Here is a 23147-nt window from a genome sequence, read left to right as displayed (position 1 = left end):
GGTAGCGGTTCCTCCGGCTGCCTTCCTTGGGCGTGATTGAGCCCCCGGAAACTGAGCCCCTCTGAGGCTTTTCAGCTCTTTTGGACGAGGACAATTGGGACCTGCCCGAGCTTGGGAAGGACCGAAACCTCGACTGTCCTTCCAGGACAGCATTAATAGGGTAAGTCGCAATGCAGACATTGCGAGGTTACGGACGCCCCTGCGGCACAAATGTACATATGCTCAAGACCAGCTGTGCAAGAACAGCTGAAAAGCTTAGGGTGCCCATACGGCTGTAAATGCCGGAGCAACCGACACGCCGATAGCCTCATAGACAGATTTCAACCAGAGTCCATCTGTCTGGCATCTTTAAGTGAAGTCCCTCCACTGCAACTATAGCTCTAGCCGCAAGCCTGGAGATTGGAGAATCCACCTTTGGACCCTGGGTCCCGCGCTTGACCACGTCAGGGGGAAAAGGATAACGTGTATCCTTAATACGTTTGGAGAAAACGCTTATCTGGTAAGCGTGGTGTTCCTGGACTGCTTCTCTGAAGTCAGCGTGGCCAGAAAAATACTCAATATACGTTTGAGCTACTGAAATGGGACTTCTCCTGCTGTGAAGCTGACTCCTCCGCTGGGGGAGCTGAGGGAGAAAGATCCAACATTCCATTGATGGACGCTATAGGATCATTCCTTATGGCGTCACCATCCGGTGTATCCGGATTGAGAGCGTTGTCAGGATCAAAGTCCTGATGAGCTACGTCTGCCTCATCATACAGAGAGCCTCCTGGGACCCCCCCCGGAGCACCGATTTTATTCCCAATGAGGGTGGCCAGGGAGCAATGATCCAGATTGCCCATGGCCTGTCCGGACTGCAAGTCTCTATCCCATTGCAACTCCATCCCTGTCCTTGGACAGGGTAGACAGGTGGTTCCTTTGGCTACGTCTAGTAGAGACCCCGGCTGACCAAGTGCTCCAGGGGAGCATTGCACACAATGGGGTTCAGTGCCGTGGAACAGTATCACATGCAGTAAAAACAGCATCGAAAGCCTGTGTTGCTTATATGCTGCTGCCGACTAGCCATCTAGGACATAGAGCCAAGAATGGCGACCGTACAATGCAATGTATAACATACAAGCATAAAGTACAAATGAACACTGCAGCACATGCAATACAAGCAGCATAGAAAGCCTGTGCCTTGGCACCCCTGCTTTTCTGCTGCTGTAGACTAGCCATCTAGGGGAATATAGCCCAGAATATCGACCATACAGTGCAATGTATAGCATACAAGCATAAGTACAAATGAACACTGCAACCCCTGCAATACAAGCAGCATAGAAAAAACCTGTGCCTCAGCACCCCTGCTTTTCTGCTGCTGTAGCCTAGTCATTCTAGGCGAAAATAGCCCAGACTAGCGACCGTACAGTGCAGTGTATAGCATACAAGCATAAATACACATGAACACTTCAGTACATGCAATACAAGCAGCATAGAAAGCCTGTGCCTTAGCACCCCTGCTTTCCTGCTGCTGATGTGTCGCCATCTAAGAGGGCATATAGCCAAAAATAGCGACCTATGCAGTGTAAGCATAAAAATACAAATGGACAAATGCGGTATTTAGTGGGGTCAGCACTTCAGGTGCCGCTTACCGCCCGCCTATAAGCGGGTGTGTGGTCGCCCTAGTCCTGTGCCTGGTTGCCCAGAGTCCGATCTCTCAGCTCGGACTGCAGGAATGGCTGCCGGCGTCCTTCTCCAGCTCGTGTGAGTAGGGGCGGGCCGTGGGCGTGCCCCCAAGTCAGAGCGGGAAACCGGCGTCCCACAGTGTCCAGTGAGAGGGCTGGAGCATGTAAATAAGGCTCCAGCCCTCGGCGCTGCTGATTGTACAGCGTCTCTCCCCTACCCTGATTGACAGGATGGGGGCGGGAACGAAGCGGAGCTAGGCCGCAAAAGCCGGGGACTGGATTTATAAGCGCCGCCGCCGTAAAAGCGCGGTCGGCGCTAAGTCCCCGGCGCACTACAAGTCCCAGCCGCGCCGCCGCTCCCGGAGCGTCCGGCGCGGTAGTTCCCCATACATAAAGTCACTCAGCTAGGCTGCAGTGACTGTAACCCTTTACTGTCCCCGGCGCACTAGCACACCCAGCAAGTCTGGAGTGTGCTGTGCCTGTGTGTACGGGGACACAGAGTACCTGAATGGTGCAGGGCCATGTCCCTGAACGGTACCCAGCTCCGTATCCAGCAGGTTCAATGGGTCTGTGGATGGAGCCCGGCCTCAGGGCTTTGGGGCCGGTAAGATCCCACTTCCTCAGAGCCCCTCAGGGGGATGTGGAAGGAAAACAGCATGTGGGCTCCAGCCGCCGTACCAGCAATAGGTACCTCAACCTTATAAACCACAAGCGGGGTGAGAAGGGAGCATGCTGGGGGCCCTATATGGGCCCTCTTTTCTTCCATCCGACATAGTCAGCAGCTACTGCTGACTAAACAGTGGAGCTATGCGTGGATGTCTGACCTCCTTCGCACAAAGCAGAAAACTGGTGAGCCAGTGATCCCACTGGGGGTGTATAGCCAGAAGGGGAGGGGCCTTACACTTTTTAGTGTAATGCTTTGTGTGGCCTCCGGAGGCAGTAGCTATACACCCAATCGTCTGGGTCTCCCAATGGAGCGCCGAAGAAAAGGCCCTTGAGACAGCAACTCTGGTCGGTCTGGTAGTGCCCATGGTTGACCCACCGTGAGATGCCACAGATCCGGGTACCACGACCTCCTCGGCCAGTCTGGGGCGATGAGGATGGCGCGGCGGCAGTCGGACCTGATCTTGCGTAACACTCTGGGCAGCAGTGCCAGTGGGGGAAATACATAGGGCAGACGAAACTGCGACCAATCCTGCACTAATGCGTCTGCCGCCAGAGCTCTGTGATCTTGAGACCGTGCCATGAATGCCGGGACCTTGTTGTTGTGCCGGGACGCCATTAGGTCGACGTCTGGCGTTCCCCAGCAACAACAGATCTCTTGAAACACGTCCGGGTGAAGAGACCATTCCCCTGCGTCCATGCCCTGGCGACTGAGAAAGTCTGCTTCCCAGTTTTCTACGCCCGGGATGTGAACTGCGGAGATGGTGGACGCTGTGGCTTCCACCCACAGCAGAATCCGCCGAACTTCTAGGAAGGCTTGACGACTGCGTGTGCCGCCTTGGTGGTTGATGTACGCCACCGCCGTGGCGGTGTCCGACTGAATTCGGATCTGCCTGCCTTCCAGCCACAGCTGGAACGCCTTTAAGGCTAGATACACTGCCCTTATCTCCAGAACATTGATCTGAAGGGAGGACTCTGTCTGAGTCCAGGTTCCCTGAGCCCTGTGGTGGAGGAAGACCGCTCCCCACCCAGACAGACTCGGATTTCCCTTTCGACAGGGAAGTGGGAAGAAGCCACCACTGAAGAGAGGCTTTGGTTGCCCGAGAAAGAGAGACGTTCCTGTCGAGGGACGTCGACCTCCTGTCCCATTTGCGGAGAATGTCCCATTGGAGTGGACGCAGATGAAACTGCGCAAATGGAACTGCCTCCATTGCTGCCACCATCTTCCCTAGGAAGTGCATGAGCCGCCTCAAGGGGTGAGACTGGGCTCGAAGGAGAGATTGCACCCCTGTCTGTAGTGAACGCTGTTTGTCCAGCGGGAGCTTCACTATCGCTGAGAGAGTATGAAACTCCATCCCGAGGTAAGTGAGCGATTGGGTCGGTGTCAAATTTGACTTTGGGAAATTGATGATCCACCCGAACCTCTGGAGAGTCTCCAGAGCAGTGTTTAGGCTGTGTTGGCATGCCACCCGGGAGGGTGCTTTGACTAGATCGTCTAAGTAAGGGATCACCGAGTGTCCCTGAGAGTGTAGGACTGCCACCACTGCTGCCATGACCTTGTTGAAGACCCGTGGGGCTGTCGCCAGGCCGAAAGGCAGTGCCACGAACTGAAGGTGTTCGTCTCCGATGGCGAAACGCAGGAAGCGTTGATGCTCTGGTGCAATCGGCACATGGAGATAGGCATCCCTGATGTCGATTGATGCTAGGAAGTCTCCTTGGGACATCGAGGCGATGACGGAGCGGAGAGATTCCATCCGGAACCGTCTGGTTTTCACGTGTCTGTTGAGCAGTTTGAGGTCCAGAACGGGACGGAATGATGCGTCCTTTTTTGGCACCACAAACAAGTTGGAGTAAAAACCGCGACCACATTCTTGAAGGGGAACAGGGATCACCACTCCTTCTGCCTTCAGAGTGTTCACCGCCTGAAAAAGGGCATCGGCTCGCTCTGGGGGCGGAGATGTTCTGAAGAAACGAGTCGGAGGACGAGAGCTGAGCTCTATCCTGTAACCGTGAGACAGAATGTCTCTCACCCTTCGGTCTTGGACATGTGGCAACTAGGCGTCGCAAAAGCGGGAGAGCCTGCCACCGACCGAGGATGCGGTCTGGGGAGGCCGAAAGTCATGAGGAGGCCGCCTTGGGGGCGGTTCCTCCGGCGGTCTTTTTAGGACGTGACTTAGACCTCCATGAAGCAGAGTTCCTCTAGCCCTTCTGTGGCCTGTTGGACGTGGAGAATTGAGACGTGGCTGAGGGCCGAAAGGACCGAAACCTCGGTTGTATCCTCCGTTGCTGAGGTCTGTTTGGTTTGGACTGGGGTAATGACGAGTCCTTTCCCTTGGATTGTTTAATAATTTCATCCAATTGCTCGCCAAACAGACGGTCGCCAGAAAATGGCAAACCGGTTAAGAACTTCTTGGAAGCAGAGTCTGCCTTCCATTCGCGTAGCCACATGGCCCTGCGAACTGCCACTGAATTGGCAGATGCTACCGCTGTACGGCCCGCAGAGTCCAGGACGGCGTTCATGGCGTAGGACGAAAAAGCCGACGCCTGAGAGGTTAAAGACACAACCTGCGGAGTAGAGGCACGTGTGACTGCATTAATCTCAGACAGACAAGCTGAGATAGCTTGGAGTGCCCATACGGCTGCGAATGCCGGAGCAAAAGAAGCGCCTATGGCTTCATAGATGGATTTCATCAGGAGCTCTATTTGCCTGTCAGTGGCATCCTTGAGCGATGAACCATCTGCCACTGCTACTATGGATCTAGCCGCCAGTCTAGAGACCGGAGGATCCACCTTGGGACACTGAGCCCAACCCTTAACTACGTCAGTGGGGAAGGGGTAACGTGTGTCATTAAGGCGCTTAGTAAAGCGCTTGTCCGGAAATGCTCGGTGTTTCTGGACTGTATCTCTGAAGTTGGAGTGATCGAAAAACGCACTCCGTGTACGTTTGGGAAACCTAAATTGGAATTTCTCCTGCTGAGAAGCCGACTCCTCAATCGGTGGAGCTGGAGGAGAAAGTTCTAGCACCTGGTTGATGGACGCTATAAGGTCATTTACTATGGCGTCCCCTTCAGGTGTATCAAGATTGAGAGCAGCGTCAGGATCAGAGCCCTGATCTGCCACCTCCGCTTCATCCTCCAGAGAGTCCTCATGCTGAGACCCTGAGCAGTGTGAAGAAGTCGAGGGAAGCTCCCAGCGAGCCCGCTTAGCCGGTCTGGGACTGCGGTCCGTGTCGGAGTCCTCACCGTGGGACCTAGGAGTCACCCCAGGAGCACTTTGCTGCTCCGACCGAAGGGGGCCTGGGGGCAATGAATCAACAGTGCCCGGGGCCTGTGTTACAGGTCTGGACTGCAAAGCTTCTAGTATCTTAGCAGACCATCTATCCATAGACTGAGCCATGGATTGTGAAAGTGACTCAAAGTTTCTCCGCCAACACTGCAAACTCTGTCCCTGCCACCTGGACAGTGGTAGCCGATGGTTCTACCTGGGCCGGGGGTCCCACCCGTGGCTGAGGCTCCGGCTGAGTGAGTGTCACAGGGGCCGAGCATTGCACACAATGAGGGTAGGTGGAACCTGCAGGTAACATAGCCGCACAAGAGGTACAGGTTGCAAAATAAGCCTGTGCCTTGGCACCCTTGCTTTTTGCGGACGACATGCTGTTGTCTCCTCTTAGAGCAATCAGTGAGGGTATATAGCCAAAAGCAAATAATGCGGCCGAACAGAGCAAAAGTATACAGTATATGGATATATCTATATATACTCTTCGGCACCCGGGGGGGCCAGCACCAGGTAACCGGTGCGGCTTACCGACCGCCCTCAGCGGTTGTGTGTCCACCAGATTCCCTGCCTGGGCCTCCCAGAGCTGTGGAGCTCGGTCTGAAGTTCTCCACCGGCAGAAGTGCAGATAGCAATGGCTGCCAGCGTTCTCAGAGGAGGAGGGAGCCGTGGGCGTGCCTCAGAAAGTGCGGGAATCTGGTGCCCCACAGTGCTCAGTGAGGGGGGAGGAGGATACCTAGTATGCTCCAGCCCTCACCGCTGACGTCCAGTCTAGCGTCCCGCCCTTACCCCTGACTGGCAGGCCCGGGGGCGGGAGTATGCGGTACTAGGCCGCAGAAGCCGGGGACTAAAGTTAGTAACCCGGCCGACAAACAGGCGCGGTCGGCGCGGTAGTCCCGGCGGTGGAGCTGGAGGTGTCAAAACACACAGCAGCCGCTGCAGCTTCTGTTACACAGGCGCTCTATGCGCCGTCCCCAAGGGGACACAGAGTACCTCAGAGTAGCAGGGCCTTCACCGCTGACGTCCCCTGATGATACCCGATCTCCTGTCCGTCAGATTCCCCCAGGGGCTGCGGAGAGAGCCCGGTCCCAGTGCATGGTGACCGGTTAGGATCCCACTTCTCCCAGAGCCCCTAAGGGATGGGGAAGGATAACGGCATGTGGCTCCAGCCTTTGTACCCGCAATGGGTACCTCAACCTTAACAGCACCGCCGACCAGAGTGGGGTGAGAAGGGAGCATGCCGGGAGCCCTGTTAGGAGCCCTCTTTTCTTCCATCCGATAAAGTCAGCAGCTGCTGCTGACTAAAATGTGGAGCTTGCGTGCATGTGTGCCTCCTTCAACACAAAGCAAAAAACTGATGGGCCCGTGATGCACAGGAGGGTGTATAGGCAGAGGGGAGGGGTTACACTTAATTAAAGTGTAATACTTTGTGTGGCCTCCGGAGGCAGAAGCTATACACCCAATTGTCTGGGTCTCCCAATGGAGCGACAAAGAAAATGAATTTTGCAGTGGTCTCTTAATTTTTGCCAGAGCTGTACATCTGTTTGGCAAACTGCAGCTAAGGCCTCCTTCACACGTCCGTGTCTCCGGTACGTGTTAGGTCCGCTTCCTCACGTGCCGGAGACACGGGCACACGTAGACCCATTAAAATCGATGGGTCTGCACACACGTGCGTGTTTTGCCATTGACTGTGTGTCCGTGTGGAGCATACATGTGCCCGTGTGCTCCACACGTAGACATGTCAGTTTGTCTCCGGCATCACACGGACCGCACAGATGTGATAAATGTGACACGCATCGGAGAAAACACACGTGTCTGAAATAAAAAGAATTTCTATACTCATCTTCTCCAGCACTGCTGTCTCTGCCGCTTCTGTCACTTGCTTCCGACCCCCGCTTGTTATGCTCATCGCATGTGCACGACACAGAGGACCGGAAGCAGCAGCAGCGGGAAGTCAGCAGTACCAGAGACCGTAGATCAGCACCACAGACAGCAACGCCAGGGACAGGTGAGCAGAAAGTTCCTGTTCTCCGTGTGTTATCACGGATAGCACACAGAGAACACATGTGCCATAAACACGCCACACGGAGGGCAATACGCACATTTGACAGGTCTGTGAAAAACGTGCGTGATTTTCACGGACGTGTGAAAGAGTCCTTAGGCACAATGTGTGTCTCAGAAAGGCGGGTGGCCTTTGCATTTGGGAGAACAGATTTCTTTTGTTTGGAAGGTGGGGGGTGGCAGGGTGGATTATCACTTTTTGAGAACCTCTGTGTTACCAGTAGTAACTTGGAAACCCCCTATATTTCTGTTGACAGATGATGGCTCCAAGTGGAAACTTGTTTTTTTTGTGGATTGAGTTTAAGATTTTATTGGTACCGTTTTGGATCACATTTCTCATGTGCTCTACGCTGAGCAGTTACATCAGGTGTCCATCTAAATCTGCGATATACGTGATTCAGACAGAACCATAATGAGGCAGATGGAGACACTGTGCCTGCTTCACCAGTGTTGTTAAAGATGCATAAAACTGTGGTCGACTAATCTTTTATGCATGCCTAAAAAGTGCACACTGCCGGGAAGAGGTCGGCTGTAGGGTAAAGTGACTCCATCTGCCTCTTTATAGTGAATGATTCTGTCGGAGGTGTCACTTTAATCACAAATCAGTGTAGAGCACAGGATAAATGTGCCTTACGCTAAGTTCACATGTCCAGTAGTCATCCGTTAGAACGGATCCAGCAGCGATCTGTTGGCAAAAAAGTTGTGCAGACACAGCTTTGTCAGTTTTTAATTAATTGATTTTAGCAGGATCCGGTTTTTGTTTTGTTTTTTTTTTCTTTAACATCAGTCTACGGAAAACAGATCCGGGAGCAGATTGCTATTTGTCTTCCATGTGAAACTGATCCAGTGAGGAAAAAACGGATCAGTTACAAATGAAATAGCAAGGAGTTAACGGATCCATTCTCCAAAAATTCCCAGGTGAGAGAAAAATGGAACCAGCTAAAATCAATTATTTCAAAGCGTACAAAAAAGTTGCTGCTGCTGGATCCATTCTAATGGATGATTACTGTAAATGTGAACTTCGCTTTACTGGGATTTTTGGGAGGCAGAAGGAACAAATTAACAACAGTGCAAGAATTGGTGTTAGTTCATTTTTTTTATACCGTCCACCGTACAGTAAAAGTGATAAAACATTTCATTGCTCAGGTCACTACAATTACACAGATACCAGATTCATATAGGGCTTTTTATTTTTTTTTTTTTTACTTTTGCACACTAGGAGCATATATTTTTTTTTTTAGAAGAAAAAAAAAAAATTTTTGACAGCACCATATACTGAAAGTTAGAATATTTTATTTCCCCCAATGACAGTCTTTTGATTGCTTTATTTTTGTGGAACAAGACGACATGTTCAACAAGTTTCTTTTGTTCTATATTTTTTTTTTTTTTACAGACTTTTATTGCTTTTTTATTTTAATTTTTTATATGGTGGAAAGATAAAAAAAAAAAACCACAACACTGGCTTTGCTGTTTTTATCTTTTACCGATGCTCACTGTAGGTGTTATATAAGGTGACTGATTCATAGATTGGGTCATTCCAGAAACAAGGGTTAGTGTCCTTTCTTAAAAACGCTCTTTTATTGGTGAAACAATATTAAGTTTTTTTTCTTGTTTTCACTTTCTTTTATTAACTTAGTCAAGCTAGGGGACTTTTACTTGCCTGATTAGTGTCCTACTTTCGTAATGCATGGTATTAGATCTGCCAGTATTATAATGACAGAAGGCCTGCTAGATCCAGGTTATGGCATGGCCTGACGGACCCCCATATCTGGCAGACCGAGTGATCGTTATTTGACCTCTGAATGCCACGATAACCATCGGCACAACAGAATCACATTTCAAGGGAGGGTGACAGGTGACAGAGGGAGCCACCTTCCTTTTGAAGTCTCTAAATGCCACTTTTGCCATTGCCTGCAGCTTCTAGAGCGTGAAATAGTCATGGACTGAGCCAGCACTGGCCCTGGCTGTTAATAACGGCAAGCTCTAATAGGGACTGTACGATCACCATGATAAAGCAGTATTCTCTAAAAAAGACATACTAGTTTGTCTTATGTCAGGGAGGATTTAAAGCAATTGTCTCCTTTTACTCATTTCTACTTTGTGCACCCTAATAAAGATTTTCTAACAACCTCATTACTATATAACTGGCAGTAGCATTACCTTCTGATGTTCTCCCAAATGTGCTTGGACTTCGACATGACGTCATAATTAGTTTTGTCATTAACCTGTCGGGTCTGTTTTAACTCCTTTTTCTGCTTTTTGATGTCACCCCACTTTGGTTTTTTGGCTTCCGGGCCTGTGACAAGAGAAAGCAAGGTTATGAAATGTTCATTGTGTGCCAAACCACCACTCAATACTGATATGTCTGCTGACCATCCACTCATAGCAAGTGGACAGAAACTGACCACAGTGTAGACCAAGAATCTCCATTAATATTTCAATCACTAAGCCTGTGCTGAATTATCCCTCCAGGCTACTGGTACTTCTATTCTACACGCTGTTCTTTATATGGAGGATATGATTCTGCATACTGCTAAATAAACAATAGACCGCACGGTCCTTTACTGAGGACTGCTGGAAAAAGTATTATATATATATATATATATATATCAGGGCCTCCAAGTAGATGGAAGACCCAGCATTCATCAAACCCATGGCAGGATATATCTATTAAAAGCATATGGCCTTCATTAGGCACAAGTACATCGTGTCATGGGGGCCCATACACATTGGATGGTCTATGGATTTACACTTTTCATGTGTATAGGAGCCTTTAGGCAGAGTACACACGTTCTAGACTGGACTTTGTCAGCATGTCACATGCAGATTTTGCAAACAGTGAAGCTCACAAGGAATCTGCAGTTTTCCATCAATGTCCAGGATTTTTTGGGTAACATTGCCTGGCTGAGTTGACGGGCTTACATCTCATGTAAAGTAACTGATGCTAGTTTGGAATACAGTACCGTTTTGCTCCTCTTCTCCTTGTCGCTTTCTCTTCTTGGTGAAGCCATCAGCCGGTTTTCTGGTTTTTGATGCAAACTGTTTCACCCCAGCTTTGCCTCCTGCATGGTCAGGCTTCTTCTTTCCCTTTTCAAACTTCATGGGCTTGCGAGTCCCCTTTGGGCTCTGTTCTATGGTTTTTCCATGTTTTGGTGAGCCAAGCACTAATCAGAGAAAGTGAAAATGTATTTCACAAATGTGTAAACAACAGTGAAAATAATGTCATTGTGACGACATGGACTCTCATGGGTTAAAGTTTCTTAACATTCAGCCAGACTATTGTTCTTATGTGTGCAAAGTCATGTTTGCTTAGTGTGAGACTGTGACCGGGGTTATCTATGACGGCCGGTATGTCTCGCCCCGGCTGTGCTCCCTCCATGATAGAAAGTAAATCCACTCCAGGGTTAATGCTGTTTCCCTACAGGCTGAAGGAAGGGTTAAATGGAAACAGGAACGAGAGCAGGTGTGCCGGGTGTGAGGGAGTGAACAGAACTCCCTGAGTTTTCTGCTGGAGAGGCACATGTATATTGTTGTGGACTTTTGTTTTGGATTAAACCGTGTGCTGTGAACCTTGGTGCCTGGATCCCGTGTCTTCTGCTGCGCAGCCGACCATGCTACCTCACATTAGCTATTGCTCTCCAGACTTTTCCAGTAATCATTGTATTGTAGTTGTGTATTGCTAATGTGATTACCTTAGTAGCCATTGTCTAGTCGGTGACTTGCCGACTCCATGTAGATATACTGAGTCTTTCTATGCACATCATTTAAATGAACATTATCCATGCAGCTTGAAATTCACCCAATGGGAGAAGCAATCTTGTTCAACCAATCGATGAGGACGCAGTATCCTAAGGGAAGGTTATGGCTATAAAAAGGGACTTCTTTAAGCCACCAGGGTTGATGAAGGTTGATGGATCCAGTCTAAGCTCTTTGGAGCTGACTAGAGGATCAGGATATCTTATGGCTTCAATCTAGGGGCTCCGGTTGGAGACCATATCCACAGCTTAGGGATTTCGACTCCGGCTGCCAGGATTGTAACATCATACCAGGACTACCTAAGGAGGACACTCAGGTTGGGACAGTTCAGTCACCTGTTACAGACTTTGCAGACCTCACACAGCTTCCTAAATCTGGCGTTATTCTAGTCACGGTGGGTGCCCGCCAAAAGCGGGGTGCTGCTGGACTGGAGTGAGTAGCCCTGGAACCTGTGAGGCATGGACATTCTAAATCCCTGGTGAGCCAGCGGAAGGGTGAGACTCTGTTGCCTGTTACATTTGTGTGTTTTGCTGGTTATGTGTTATGTGCCGTTAATTGTTTGGGGATCCAATAAAGTCTGATTATTGTGGTTCCCTCACCCTGTGTTGTCTGAGTAGTGTTACGCCCACGGTTAAGGAGGCCGGCGTTCAGTTGGGATGAGCCCTGAGCCACGCTGTCTTTCTAAAGGCGGCGGGTTTTAGTGGACGAGAGCACCCACTGAGCCCCGTGTCTCCACAGTCATGAATGAGAATAGCAAGTGTGTAGGGCTGTTTTCTCTGTGGTACAGTTAGGTCCAGAAATATTTGGACAGTGACACAATTTTCGCGAGTTGGGCTCTGCATGCCACCACATTGGATTTGAAATGAAACCTCTACAACAGAATTCAAGTGCAGATTGTAATGTTTAATTTGAAGGTTTGAACAAAAATATCTGATAGAAATTGTAGGAATTGTACACATTTCTTTACAAACACTCCACATTTTAGGAGGTCAAAAGTAATTGGACAAATAAACCAAACCCAAACAAAATATTTTTATTTTCAATATTTTGTTGCGAATCCTTTGGAGGCAATCACTGCCTTAAGTCTGGAACCCATGGACATCACCAAACGCTGGGTTTCCTCCTTCTTAATGCTTTGCCAGGCCTTTACAGCCGCAGCCTTCAGGTCTTGCTTGTTTGTGGGTCTTTCCGTCTTAAGTCTGGATTTGAGCAAGTGAAATGCATGCTCAATTGGGTTAAGATCTGGTGATTGACTTGGCCATTGCAGAATGTTCCACTTTTTTGCACTCATGAACTCCTGGGTAGCTTTGGCTGTATGTTTGGGGTCATTGTCCATCTGTACTATGAAGCGCCGTCCGATCAACTTTGCGGCATTTGGCTGAATCTGGGCTGAAAGTATATCCCGGTACACTTCAGAATTCATCCGGCTACTCTTGTCTGCTGTTATGTCATCAATAAACACAAGTGACCCAGTGCCATTGAAAGCCATGCATGCCCATGCCATCACGTTGCCTCCACCATGTTTTACATAGGATGTGGTGTGCCTTGGATCATGTGCCATTCCCTTTCTTCTCCAAACTTTTTTCTTCCCATCATTTTGGTACAGGTTGATCCTTTGTCTCATCTGTCCATAGAATACTTTTCCAGAACTGAGCTGGCTTCATCAGGTGTTTTTCAGCAAATTTAACTCTGGCCTGTCTATTTTTGGAATTGATGAATGGTTTGCATCTTGATGTGAACCCTTTGTATTTACTTTCATGGAGTCTTCTCTTTACTGTTGACTTAGAGACAGATACACCTACTTCACTGAGAGTGTTCTGGACTTCAGTTGATGTTGTGAACGGATTCTTCTTCACCAAAGAAAGTATGCGGCGATCATCCACCACTGTTGTCATCCGTGGAAGCCCAGGTCTTTTTGAGTTCCCAAGCTCACCAGTCAATTCCTTTTTTCTCAGAATGTACCCGACTGTTGATTTTGCTACTCCAAGCATGTCTGCTATCTCTCTGATGGATTTTTTCTTTTTTTTCAGCCTCAGGATGTTCTGCTTCACCTCAATTGAGAGTTCCTTAGACCGCATGTTGTCTGGTCACAGCAACAGCTTCCAAATGCAAAACCACACACCTGTAATCAACCCCAGACCTTTTAACTACTTCATTAATTACAGGTTAACGAGGGAGACGCCTTCAGAGTTAATTGCAGCCCTTAGAGTCACTTGTCCAATTACTTTTGGTCCCTTGAAAAAGAGGAGGCTATGCATTACAGAGCTATGATTCCTAAACCCTTTATCCGATTTGGATGTGAAAACTCTCATATTGCATATATAATTCTATTTCTGAACATGTTTTTGTAAACAGCTAAAATAACAAAACTTGTGTCACTGTCCAAATATTTCTGGACCTAACTGTAAATCAATTCTCTGAATGCTGAGCTGTGTACTATCCCGCACCATTGATTGGCAGCCTTCTGCATATACTGTGCACAGGCCAAATGCTGCTACTCAGTGATGGGTCCGGGTTATACAAAGCAACTGACTAGGAGCAACTACCTAGTCCTCTCCTGCTGATAAAACACTCATTTTATTGAAACAGCACACTGCCTATTAAACCCTTAGCGACCCATGACGTACTCGGTATGTCATGGATCGTGTGATGTCAATCCTCGCCCCCTGCTGTGGGCAGGCCGCTGCGATCCGCGCACATATCAGCTGATTCCAACAGCTGAAATGTGTGCCTGCTAGTCGCGAGTAGAATCGCTTCCACCTGCGACTATTAACCCCTTACATCTCGATGCCAAAATCTGACAGCGAGATGCATATGCGCGTCACCATTAGGATAACTTACCCAGCCCCCATCGTAAGTCACGTGACGTGATCAGGTGACTTCCGGTGGTTGCCATGGTAGCACAGGGTCATTTGATGAAGCCTGTAGCTAACATGAGTCACTTTCTCTCAATGCCGGAATAGTGCGGGCATTGAGAGTAAAACAGCATATCTGCAGATCTCAGCTGTAGCTGTAATCTGATGATATGGAAGAGCGATAAGACTGCTGATACATATTTTATTAGAGCCCTAAGGGACAAAAAATAAAAAAAAAAGTTAAAAAAAAAAAAAAATAAATAAAAAACTTAAGTTCAAATCACGCCCCATTGAAAATTAAAGGGTTAAAAAAATAAAAAATACACACATTTGGTATCGCAGAGCTCAGAAATGCCCGATCAAAATATAATATCAATTAATCTGATCGGTAAACGGCATGGTGGCAAAAAATTTCCAATCACCAAAATTACGTTTTTTGGTAGCCGCAAATTTTGAGCAAAATCCAATAACAGGCGATCAAAACGTAGCATCTGTACAAAAATGGTACCATTACAAACATCAGCTCGAGACGCAAAAAATAAGCCATCATTGAGCCATAGATCCCAAAAAATGAGGATGCTACGGGTTTCGGAAAATGGGGCAAAACGTGCACCACTTCTTTTGGACAGACTTGTGAATTTTTTTTAACCCCTTAGATACAAGTAAAGCTATTCATGTTTGGTGTCTCCAAACTCGCACCGACCTGATGCATCACACCCACACACCAGTTTTACCATATAGTGAACGTGGTGAATAAAATATCCCAAAAACTATTGTGGTTTCATTTAAAACTACAACTCGTCCCGCAAAAGACAAGCCCTCATATGGCGAGATTGACAGAAAAATAAAAAAAAAGGTACGGCTCTCAGAAGAGAGAGGAGAAAAAATAAATAAATAAACCCGCCCGGGGGCTGACGGGGTTAAAGAGAACCTGTCAGGTCCCCTATGCCCTCCAGCACTCACGTGAATGATCCTTGCAGACTGATTGTACAGTCTGGTCAAATTTTCAGACCCGAACTCACATCTATGAACAGAATATTCCCATGGTGTGACAGACAGCTCAGGCATTACAATAAAATGAACCGTGAATGAGGCCTGCATGCGTTTAATAAGATTCACCATGAACAGAGTTTTACCTTTTTTCTTGAAGGTGCCACTCTTGGGAGATTTCTGCTGCGGCTTCAGTTTTGTTTTCGTCTGTTTTTTACCTTTCCCTTCCATAGTGAAAGCTGTAATCAAGACGACATATAAAATAAATGATCTAGTAGTATATATTCTTCAATGATGGACGTAATGACTCTAAGGCTTATTCACACAGGGCATCTTTTGTTATGTGCGTTTTGAGTGCATCTCATTTTCTGAAAACGCTCTCGCGGTAAAAACAAATGACGCGTTTTTACTGCCTTTTGCCCAATGCATTTTGTAAGTAAAATCTATTGACTGGAAGGGCTCAAAAACGCAGTAAAAACTCAAAGAGAATTGACATGCTGCATCTTAAAAATGTCTGAGCAAAACTCACACGTGTGGATTTTAAAATGGTACAAAATTCACTGAGGATTACACCCTGTGCAATACAAAGTGACATCCACAGCAAATCTGCAGGAAAAGCCACATGACAGTCATTTGTACAATGCTGAAAATGTGGCAGCAGATCTGCTACGCATGAGCATACCGGAGTACTATATCTGTGCTGCAGGAGAAAAGTGCTCAAGAAAAGGCTGGAAAGTGAAGGGTCACCATAAGGCTGCTGTCACACATCCGGTTTTAGCAGTGCGGCTCAATCCAGCTCAAAAACCTATGCAACGGATGCGGCGAAAAAAACGGATCCGTTGCATAAGTTTTTCCATGCGGCCCGTCCGTTTTTTGACGGATGAGTCTTGATACTGAGCATGCGCAGTGCAAAAAACCGCATCCGGCGTCCATAGGCTTGCATTGTAAATCGCGCCGCATCGCAGCGGTTTTTTCGCCACACAAAAAACCGTGCCAGGCAATGTTACATCTGGACACCGCATGGGCTAAATATGCCGCATCCGGCAAAAACCGGACGCAACGCAAGGCCATGCGGCACAATACGGCGCTAATGCAAGTCTATGCGGAAAAAACGCAACCGACGGCAAAAAAACGGTTGCGTTTTTTCTGCAAAGCGCCATATTGTGCCGCTCAGCAAAAACCGGATGTGTGAAAGCAGCCTAAAGGAGAGGTTGTCATCTCTGGATGCATTTAGGTAACTAAAACATATCAGACCACACTGCAATGACAGACTGTGGCTCTCCAGATCGGAACATGACAGGGATTAGATATATATATATATATATATATATATATATATATATATATATATATATATTAGTCATCACACTTGGGTTGGGAATCGCACAACCAATCAGAGCATTGCGGCTCGTTTATTTAGTCATAGTAGTGGGCGTCTTGATTTCTAGACCCACCATTCCTAGCAAATAGGTACAGCAGTTAAAGGGGTTGTCTAGATAGTTTAGAAATGTAGTCCCGCTCATAAAATAACCACACACCTTCATCTCCTGAACTATTCCTGTGTTATCGGCTCCAGGTCTCCTGTGACGTTGTTATTAGTGATGAGCGAGCACAACCATGCTCGGTACTCATGACGAGCAGTGGGATACAGAGGATAAGGGAAGTCAATGGGGAACTCCAACATTTTTTCAGAACTTCTCTGGAAAAATCCTCGAGTTCCCCATTGATTTCCATTACACGGAGTCAAGCTTGTCCAAGCGTCCGACTGCTCTTTATGATTTTCGAGCAAGGTAGTGCTCGCTCATCAGTAGTTATGCTACGTGAACCCGGCTGGCCACTATTAAACTACTACACACCCACTTTCTACAACATTCGTTCAAGGGGGTGAGAGAGCACCACAGCTCAATATCAGCCACTGACTCACTGCTTGTGAACCCCTCAATCCTGCAGATATCATTGGGACTGGTTTAGGGGCTTTTACTGCGACGCTGCATCTCTTGGCTTTCTCCTCTGCATTCCCAGTCATGTATGGCTGGGACCGAACCCAATGAATGGGACCAGCAACTCCAGGGATCAGGAGTGCCACAGTGCAGTGACCCTGGAAGGGGATGGGGAGAACCTGTGTTTAAAGGGAACCTGTCACCGGTTTTTAGGCCTATAAGCTGCGGCCACCACCACTGGGCTCTTATATACAGTATTCTAACATGCTGTATATAAGAGCCCAGGCCGCTGTGTAGAATGGAAAAATTCCTTTATAATACTTGCCTAAATGGTCGCAGCGGTGGATTTGGGTCAGTTAGGTGTCTCCGTTGCCGACGTCTCCTCTGTCGGCCATCTTTGTCCTTCTTCTTCTGAAGCCTGTGTGCATGATGCGTCTTACGTCATACACACGCGCTGGTCCTGGGCAGGTGCACAATAATACTTTGATCTGCCCTACTCAGGACCTGAATGCCAGAGAGTGTGGATGACGTAGGACGCGTCATGTACACAGGCTGCAGAAGTACGACAAAGATGGTCGAAAGACAAGGCGCCGGCACCGGAGAACAGAGACGCCCATATGACCCAACTCCACCGCGGCGACCGGTTTAAGTGATTTTTACATTCTACACAGCGGCCTGGGCTCTTATATACAGCATGTTAGAATGCTGTATATAAGAGCCCACTGGTGGTGGCCGCAGCTTATAGGCCCCAAAACTGGTGGCAGGTTCCCTGTAAAGGAGGCATCTTCTGAAGACATCCACTCTCCACATACCTACAAGGAAGCCATAAAGGGGATACACCCCATCCTGAATGTCGCCATAGTCTACACTGCCCTATGCAGGACATAACGAAAACCACAATGTGGGGTGACCTGGAGAGGCAAACCCCAGCCATATCCAGCATGGAGGTGTGTGCTCACTGCCCTCATGGGAACAGACCGATAGAAGCACTTCAATAGGACAGGTAATGGCACCAGCTAAAGTGCAATGCATTGCATACAGCACAGGGAATGCAGTGGCCTACAGAGCTAAGGACCACTGCGAGCCTGGCAGGCATCCCCCCCGGTAACGTCACTCACCGGTTACACACGCCGCTCCCCTTCTTATACAAACGCTTTCCGTACCAACTACTCACACGTGTAGCGGAGACTCAGAAAACCCCTACAGCGCATGCGCGAGGTCCACGACTTACGTCTGCGTAAAAGGTCGTCAAGCGAGACCATGCACTGTGTTAATATCGAAATAAAGCTTGTTGAGAATGGATGAACGCCGCGCAGCCATATTGGATGTGGGCTAGTTCCTTTGTACCGCCCCCATCACGTGACAAATTACGTCAAACCTGGAAGGAGCCCATACAGTCTAGCATCTACCATTCTAGCGTCTACCGTACATTGCACGGACGCGGATAGCAAGCGACGTTAGCTTCCCCTTACGTTATTTGTCTTGTTATTGACGCTTTTTCCATTGAACTTTACTTAATTTGCGTTGTGTAGAAACAATTATAATTTTTATTGATATTTTTTTGTAAACAGTACTACTAGATGTGGTGCCGTGAGCCGTGTAGTAACCATGGGCTGCCAGCAGGTGGCAGTGTATCATGTCTGCAAAAAAAAAACATTTTTGATGGTAAAAAAAATTCATGCCTTATTTTTTTTTTTATTTACATTGTATCCCTTTCTTGTAACTATAATAGTTTTACAATTGCACTATATAGTAATTTTAGCCAACATCTTTTAGTAATGTCCCCATCCTGTTGTAAGGTGCATCCTTTTCCTCTTTTAGTAATGTGCCCATCCTAGTGCCCATCCTGTAGTAATGTGCCCATCCTAGTCCCCATCCTGTAGTAATGTGCCCGTCCTTGTCTCCATCCTGTAGTAATGTGCCCATCCTTGTCTCCATCATGTAGTAATGTGCCCATCCTAGTCCCCATCCTATAGTAATGTCCCCATCCTGTTGTAATGTGCATCTTTATCCCCTTATAGTAATGTGCCCATCCTAGTGCCCATCCTGTAGTAATGTGCCCATCCTAGTCCCCATCCTGTAGTAATGTGCCCATCCTTGTCTCCATCCTGTAGTAATGTGCCCATCCTAGTCCCCATCCTATAGTAATGAGCCCATCTTTGTCCCCATCCTATAGTAATGTCCCTATCCTGTAGTAATGTGCCCATCCTTGTCCCCTAGTATTAAGGTCCCCATCCTGTAGTAATGAGCCCATCTTTGTCCTCATCCTATAGTAATGTCCCCATCCTGTAGTAATGTGCCCATCCTTGTCCCTTTGTAGTAATGTGCCCATCCTTGTCTTCATCCTATAGAAATGTCCCCATCCTGTAGTAATGTGCCCATCCTTGTCCCCATCCTGTAGTAATGTGCCCATCCTTGTCCCCATCCTGTAGTAACGTGCCCATCCTTGTCCCCATCCTGTAGTAATGTGCCAATCCTTGTCCCCATGCTACAGTAATGTCCCCAGCCTTGTCTCCATCTTATAGTAATGTGCCCATCCTTGTCCCCATCCTACAGTAATGTCCCCAGCCTTGTCTCCAACTTATAGTAATGTGCCCATCCTTGTCCCCATCCTGTAGTAATGTGCCCATCCTTTTCCCCATCCTATAGTAATGTCCTCAGCATCGTCCCCATCTTAAAATAATGTCCCCAGCCTTGTCCCCATCCTAAAGTAATGTCCCCATTCTATAGTAATGTCCTCAGCCTTGTCCTAAACCTATAGTAATGTTCTCATCCTATAGTAATGTCCCCAACCTTGTCTCCATCTTAAAATATTGTGCCCAGCCTTGTCCCCATCCTAAAGTAACTTGCCCATTCTGTTGTAATGTGTTCCATTCATTGTCCCCTTTTACTAATCTGCCCATGTATGTCCTCTTCTTGTAGTAATGTTCCCTTTCCTGGTCCCTTTTCTTTTAGTAATGTCCCATACTGGTCCCCTATAGTGCTGTACTTCACATACACAAAAACCCCCCACCATTATTTTCACCTGTCCCACGTTCCCCCGATTTTCTCTTTTCTGCTTCTTGCGGTCTACAGGCCCGTGCCCCCCTTGTCTATCACAGCTGGTGCAGGACCGCAGCCACTGTTAGCGCTTCATTTTAGATAAATGTTTTGTTGGCGCTGCGCAGGCAGAGTCAAGCTCTCTCTGCACAAGTTTTCCAATGCAGCCGTCCGCCAATCAGAGGCAAGCAGCTGAGGTCATACACTTCAGCTGCTTGCCTCTGATTGGCAGCAGCTTCTATTGAAGAAATAGTTGTGCACAGAGAGCTGGACTCTGCGCTCGCAACGTCGGCAAAACGTTCATCTGAAATAAAGCACTGACAGTGGCTTCAGCCCCTGCACCAGCCATGATAGACAAGGGGGGCACGGGCCTGTGTACCGCAAGAAGCAGCCTGAGGGGCTGCAGGAGGCTCATGGGCTGCGTGTTTGAGACCTCTGGTTTAAAAGTTTTCTTTGTTGCATTTTATCAGCTAGTCTTCAAGCTTTTACTCAGCTATGTAGGATGAGTGATAAATCTCAGTGCACCCTCTGAGGGTGAAGTTTTTATCAGGAGAATATAATACAAAAAAGAATCTGCTCCTTGGATGTTCTTAAAAGGACATAAATACAACTTCAGATCAATGTCAACACAGATTAAATAATACTGTTATTATTTACCAAAACTAGGCCAAAGGGCAATGTGTGAAGAATTAAAGGGAATTTGTCATCTCAAAAAAAACACTATTAACCTGCAGATATGTGGTTACTCTGCTGGTTAGTAATGTAATGAAACTGTGCAGCCACCGCACTGAGACCCCGGCTACCAGGAGGAAAGCAACTTTATTCTCCCTGCAGCCTCCGGCTTTCAGTGACAGGGAGGCGGCTTCAGTCACCGCTCAGTACATAGTGTCAGCTGTAACCACGAGCCCAGGAGTGACTGACTGCCAACTCTGGATTGATGCACTTTTCAGGACGAGGAATATTTTCTGGTTTTTTTCGTACGTGTGGTCAGAGCTGTAAAGGTGCAAGCACAGATGATTGTAGGGAACCAGCCTTTACCATGTTTTCTGAGCCAGCTGTCAGCTTGACAAACAGCATGGAGAACGGCTGATTCCCACGCCCAGGGGGCAGCAAAATGCACCCCAACTGACTGCACCAAGGGCAAATGCCCCACATGCCCTTCCTTAGTTATGCTTATGCTGTCCAAACACATAAGGCATTGAAGCTTCCATCTCAGATTGCTCCAACAATGCTGGACACAATTGTCACACTATTTTGTCTGTTAAAATGACAAAAAGGCCATGTTATAGTTGTAGTGTATGTCAAGAAATAAATGTCTCCTTCTCCTCACCTGTGATCTGATTTATAATCAGTATAATGACACTCGGATCATGCTCGCAGCAGACTATGAGCCGTGTCGTTTGCATATAGCATCCGATGCTCTCACATCAGATGCCATATACCAGTGTGACCCTAAAACCTGAACTATTTACAGTAGGAGGTCATATTGTTCATACCACAGTGGAGGACTAGTCATGGAGTCCAAAGAAGTCAGCAGACAAATCTGCATCACAATAATAATACAATATAATATTTATTCATTTACATAGCGCTGTTAATTCCACAGCGCTTTACATACATTGGCAACACTGTCCCCATTGGGGCTCACAATCTAAATTCCTTATCAGTATGTCTTTGGAGTGTGGGAGGAAACCCACACAAACACAGTGAGAACATACAAGCTCCTTACAGTTGTTGTCCTTGGTGGGAATTGAACCCAGGACCACCAGTGCTGCAAGACTGCAGTGCTAACCACTGAGCCACCGTGCCGCAATCAGCACAATAGTGGTATACATTTGCATTGTTGGGTCTCCTTTCAGTCACTTGCAGAATTGCTTTGGGAATTCTCTACTACAAGTCAGCCCTTTGTGAACAAAAAATATCGACATCAAATAATGCATAAAAAACAAGGTTTTTTTGTGCATTTTCCTGTGTGTTTTTATGCTTCGTTCAGTATGAGGCATTATTGTTCTGCTTCACTTGATTCAGTTGTTGCATTTAAATGGGGGGTTTTAAGCAGAACACTTCAAATATCGAAATGTTGTTTCTTTTTCCATATGGAAAAAACAGCATTATCTGCACTGTATGATCCCATTGAAATCTTCATTAAGTTTTTTTCTACATGGATTTTGGAGTGAATTCTGCTTCAAAATTGAAATAAATCAAAACTGCTTGAAATAAACTGTCTTTTGATATCAAAGAGAAAACACTCATGATGCATATAGTACTGTTTTTTATGTGTAGAATAAGAAGCCACAAACCTATTCTTGGGGTATTTTTGCAAAACAAAAGGCCTCCAAATTTGACCACTTACGCAACTAAAGCAGAAAAATCCCCCATACATGAAAAAATGTTTTAAAAACACACAAAAAAGTGCTGTTTTTTATGGGAACCCCTCAAGTTGAAAGTGGTATCTGATCTGCCTGCAGGATGTTATAGAATGTAAAGTAACTAGTGTCTAATGAGCCCTGGTGGAAGCTTTGGACTTGGGTTTCCCCCCACATATTGGTTAGATGTATGGGCCTTTGTAGCATTCTATATCCTATAAAGACATACTAGTTGCCCTCTCCCCCTTCATTATGTATCACTTCCTGGTAAATATGTATCCCATCCTGGTAAATATGTCCCCCATCCTGGTAAATATGTCCCCCATCCTGGTAAATATGTCCCCTATTCTGGTATACAGTGGGGGGAAAAAAGTATTTAGTCAGCCACCAATTGTGAAAGTTCTCCCACTTAAAAAGATGAGAGAGGCCTGTAATTGACATCATAGGTAGACCACAACTATGAGAGACAAAATGAGAAAACAAATCCAGAAAATCAGCTTCTCTGATTTGGCAAGATTTTTTTTACAAATTATGGTGACAAAT

At 47.2% G+C, this 23147-nt stretch overlaps 1 protein-coding gene across 2 annotated transcripts in view; it reads right to left on the bottom strand.

Moving 5' to 3' along the window:
• Positions 1–18420, bottom strand: part of PUM3 (pumilio RNA binding family member 3) — a 198189-nt gene extending 179769 nt beyond the window's left edge. Inside the window, exons 1-4 of one of the 2 annotated variants that reach the window (XM_075339844.1) lie at positions 18374–18420; positions 15406–15498; positions 10622–10822; positions 9819–9954 (exon numbers count right to left, since the gene is read on the bottom strand). In XM_075339844.1, coding sequence (XP_075195959.1) covers positions 9819–9954; positions 10622–10822; positions 15406–15498; positions 18374–18410 — 467 coding nt within the window. In that variant the 5' untranslated portion in view covers positions 18411–18420. Of the gene's footprint in view, positions 1–9818; positions 9955–10621; positions 10823–15405; positions 15499–18317 lie in introns of both variants that reach the window. The other variant, XM_075339852.1, reaches the window with a different exon arrangement.
• Between the last annotated feature and the right edge of the window lie 4727 nt (positions 18421–23147).

Source organism: Anomaloglossus baeobatrachus, chromosome 1 (genome assembly GCF_048569485.1).
Source record: "Anomaloglossus baeobatrachus isolate aAnoBae1 chromosome 1, aAnoBae1.hap1, whole genome shotgun sequence".
Classification (NCBI taxonomy): Eukaryota; Metazoa; Chordata; class Amphibia; order Anura; family Aromobatidae; genus Anomaloglossus; species Anomaloglossus baeobatrachus.
Note: the sequence above shows the minus strand (reverse complement) of the source record. Positions and strands in the feature narration are given on the sequence as shown.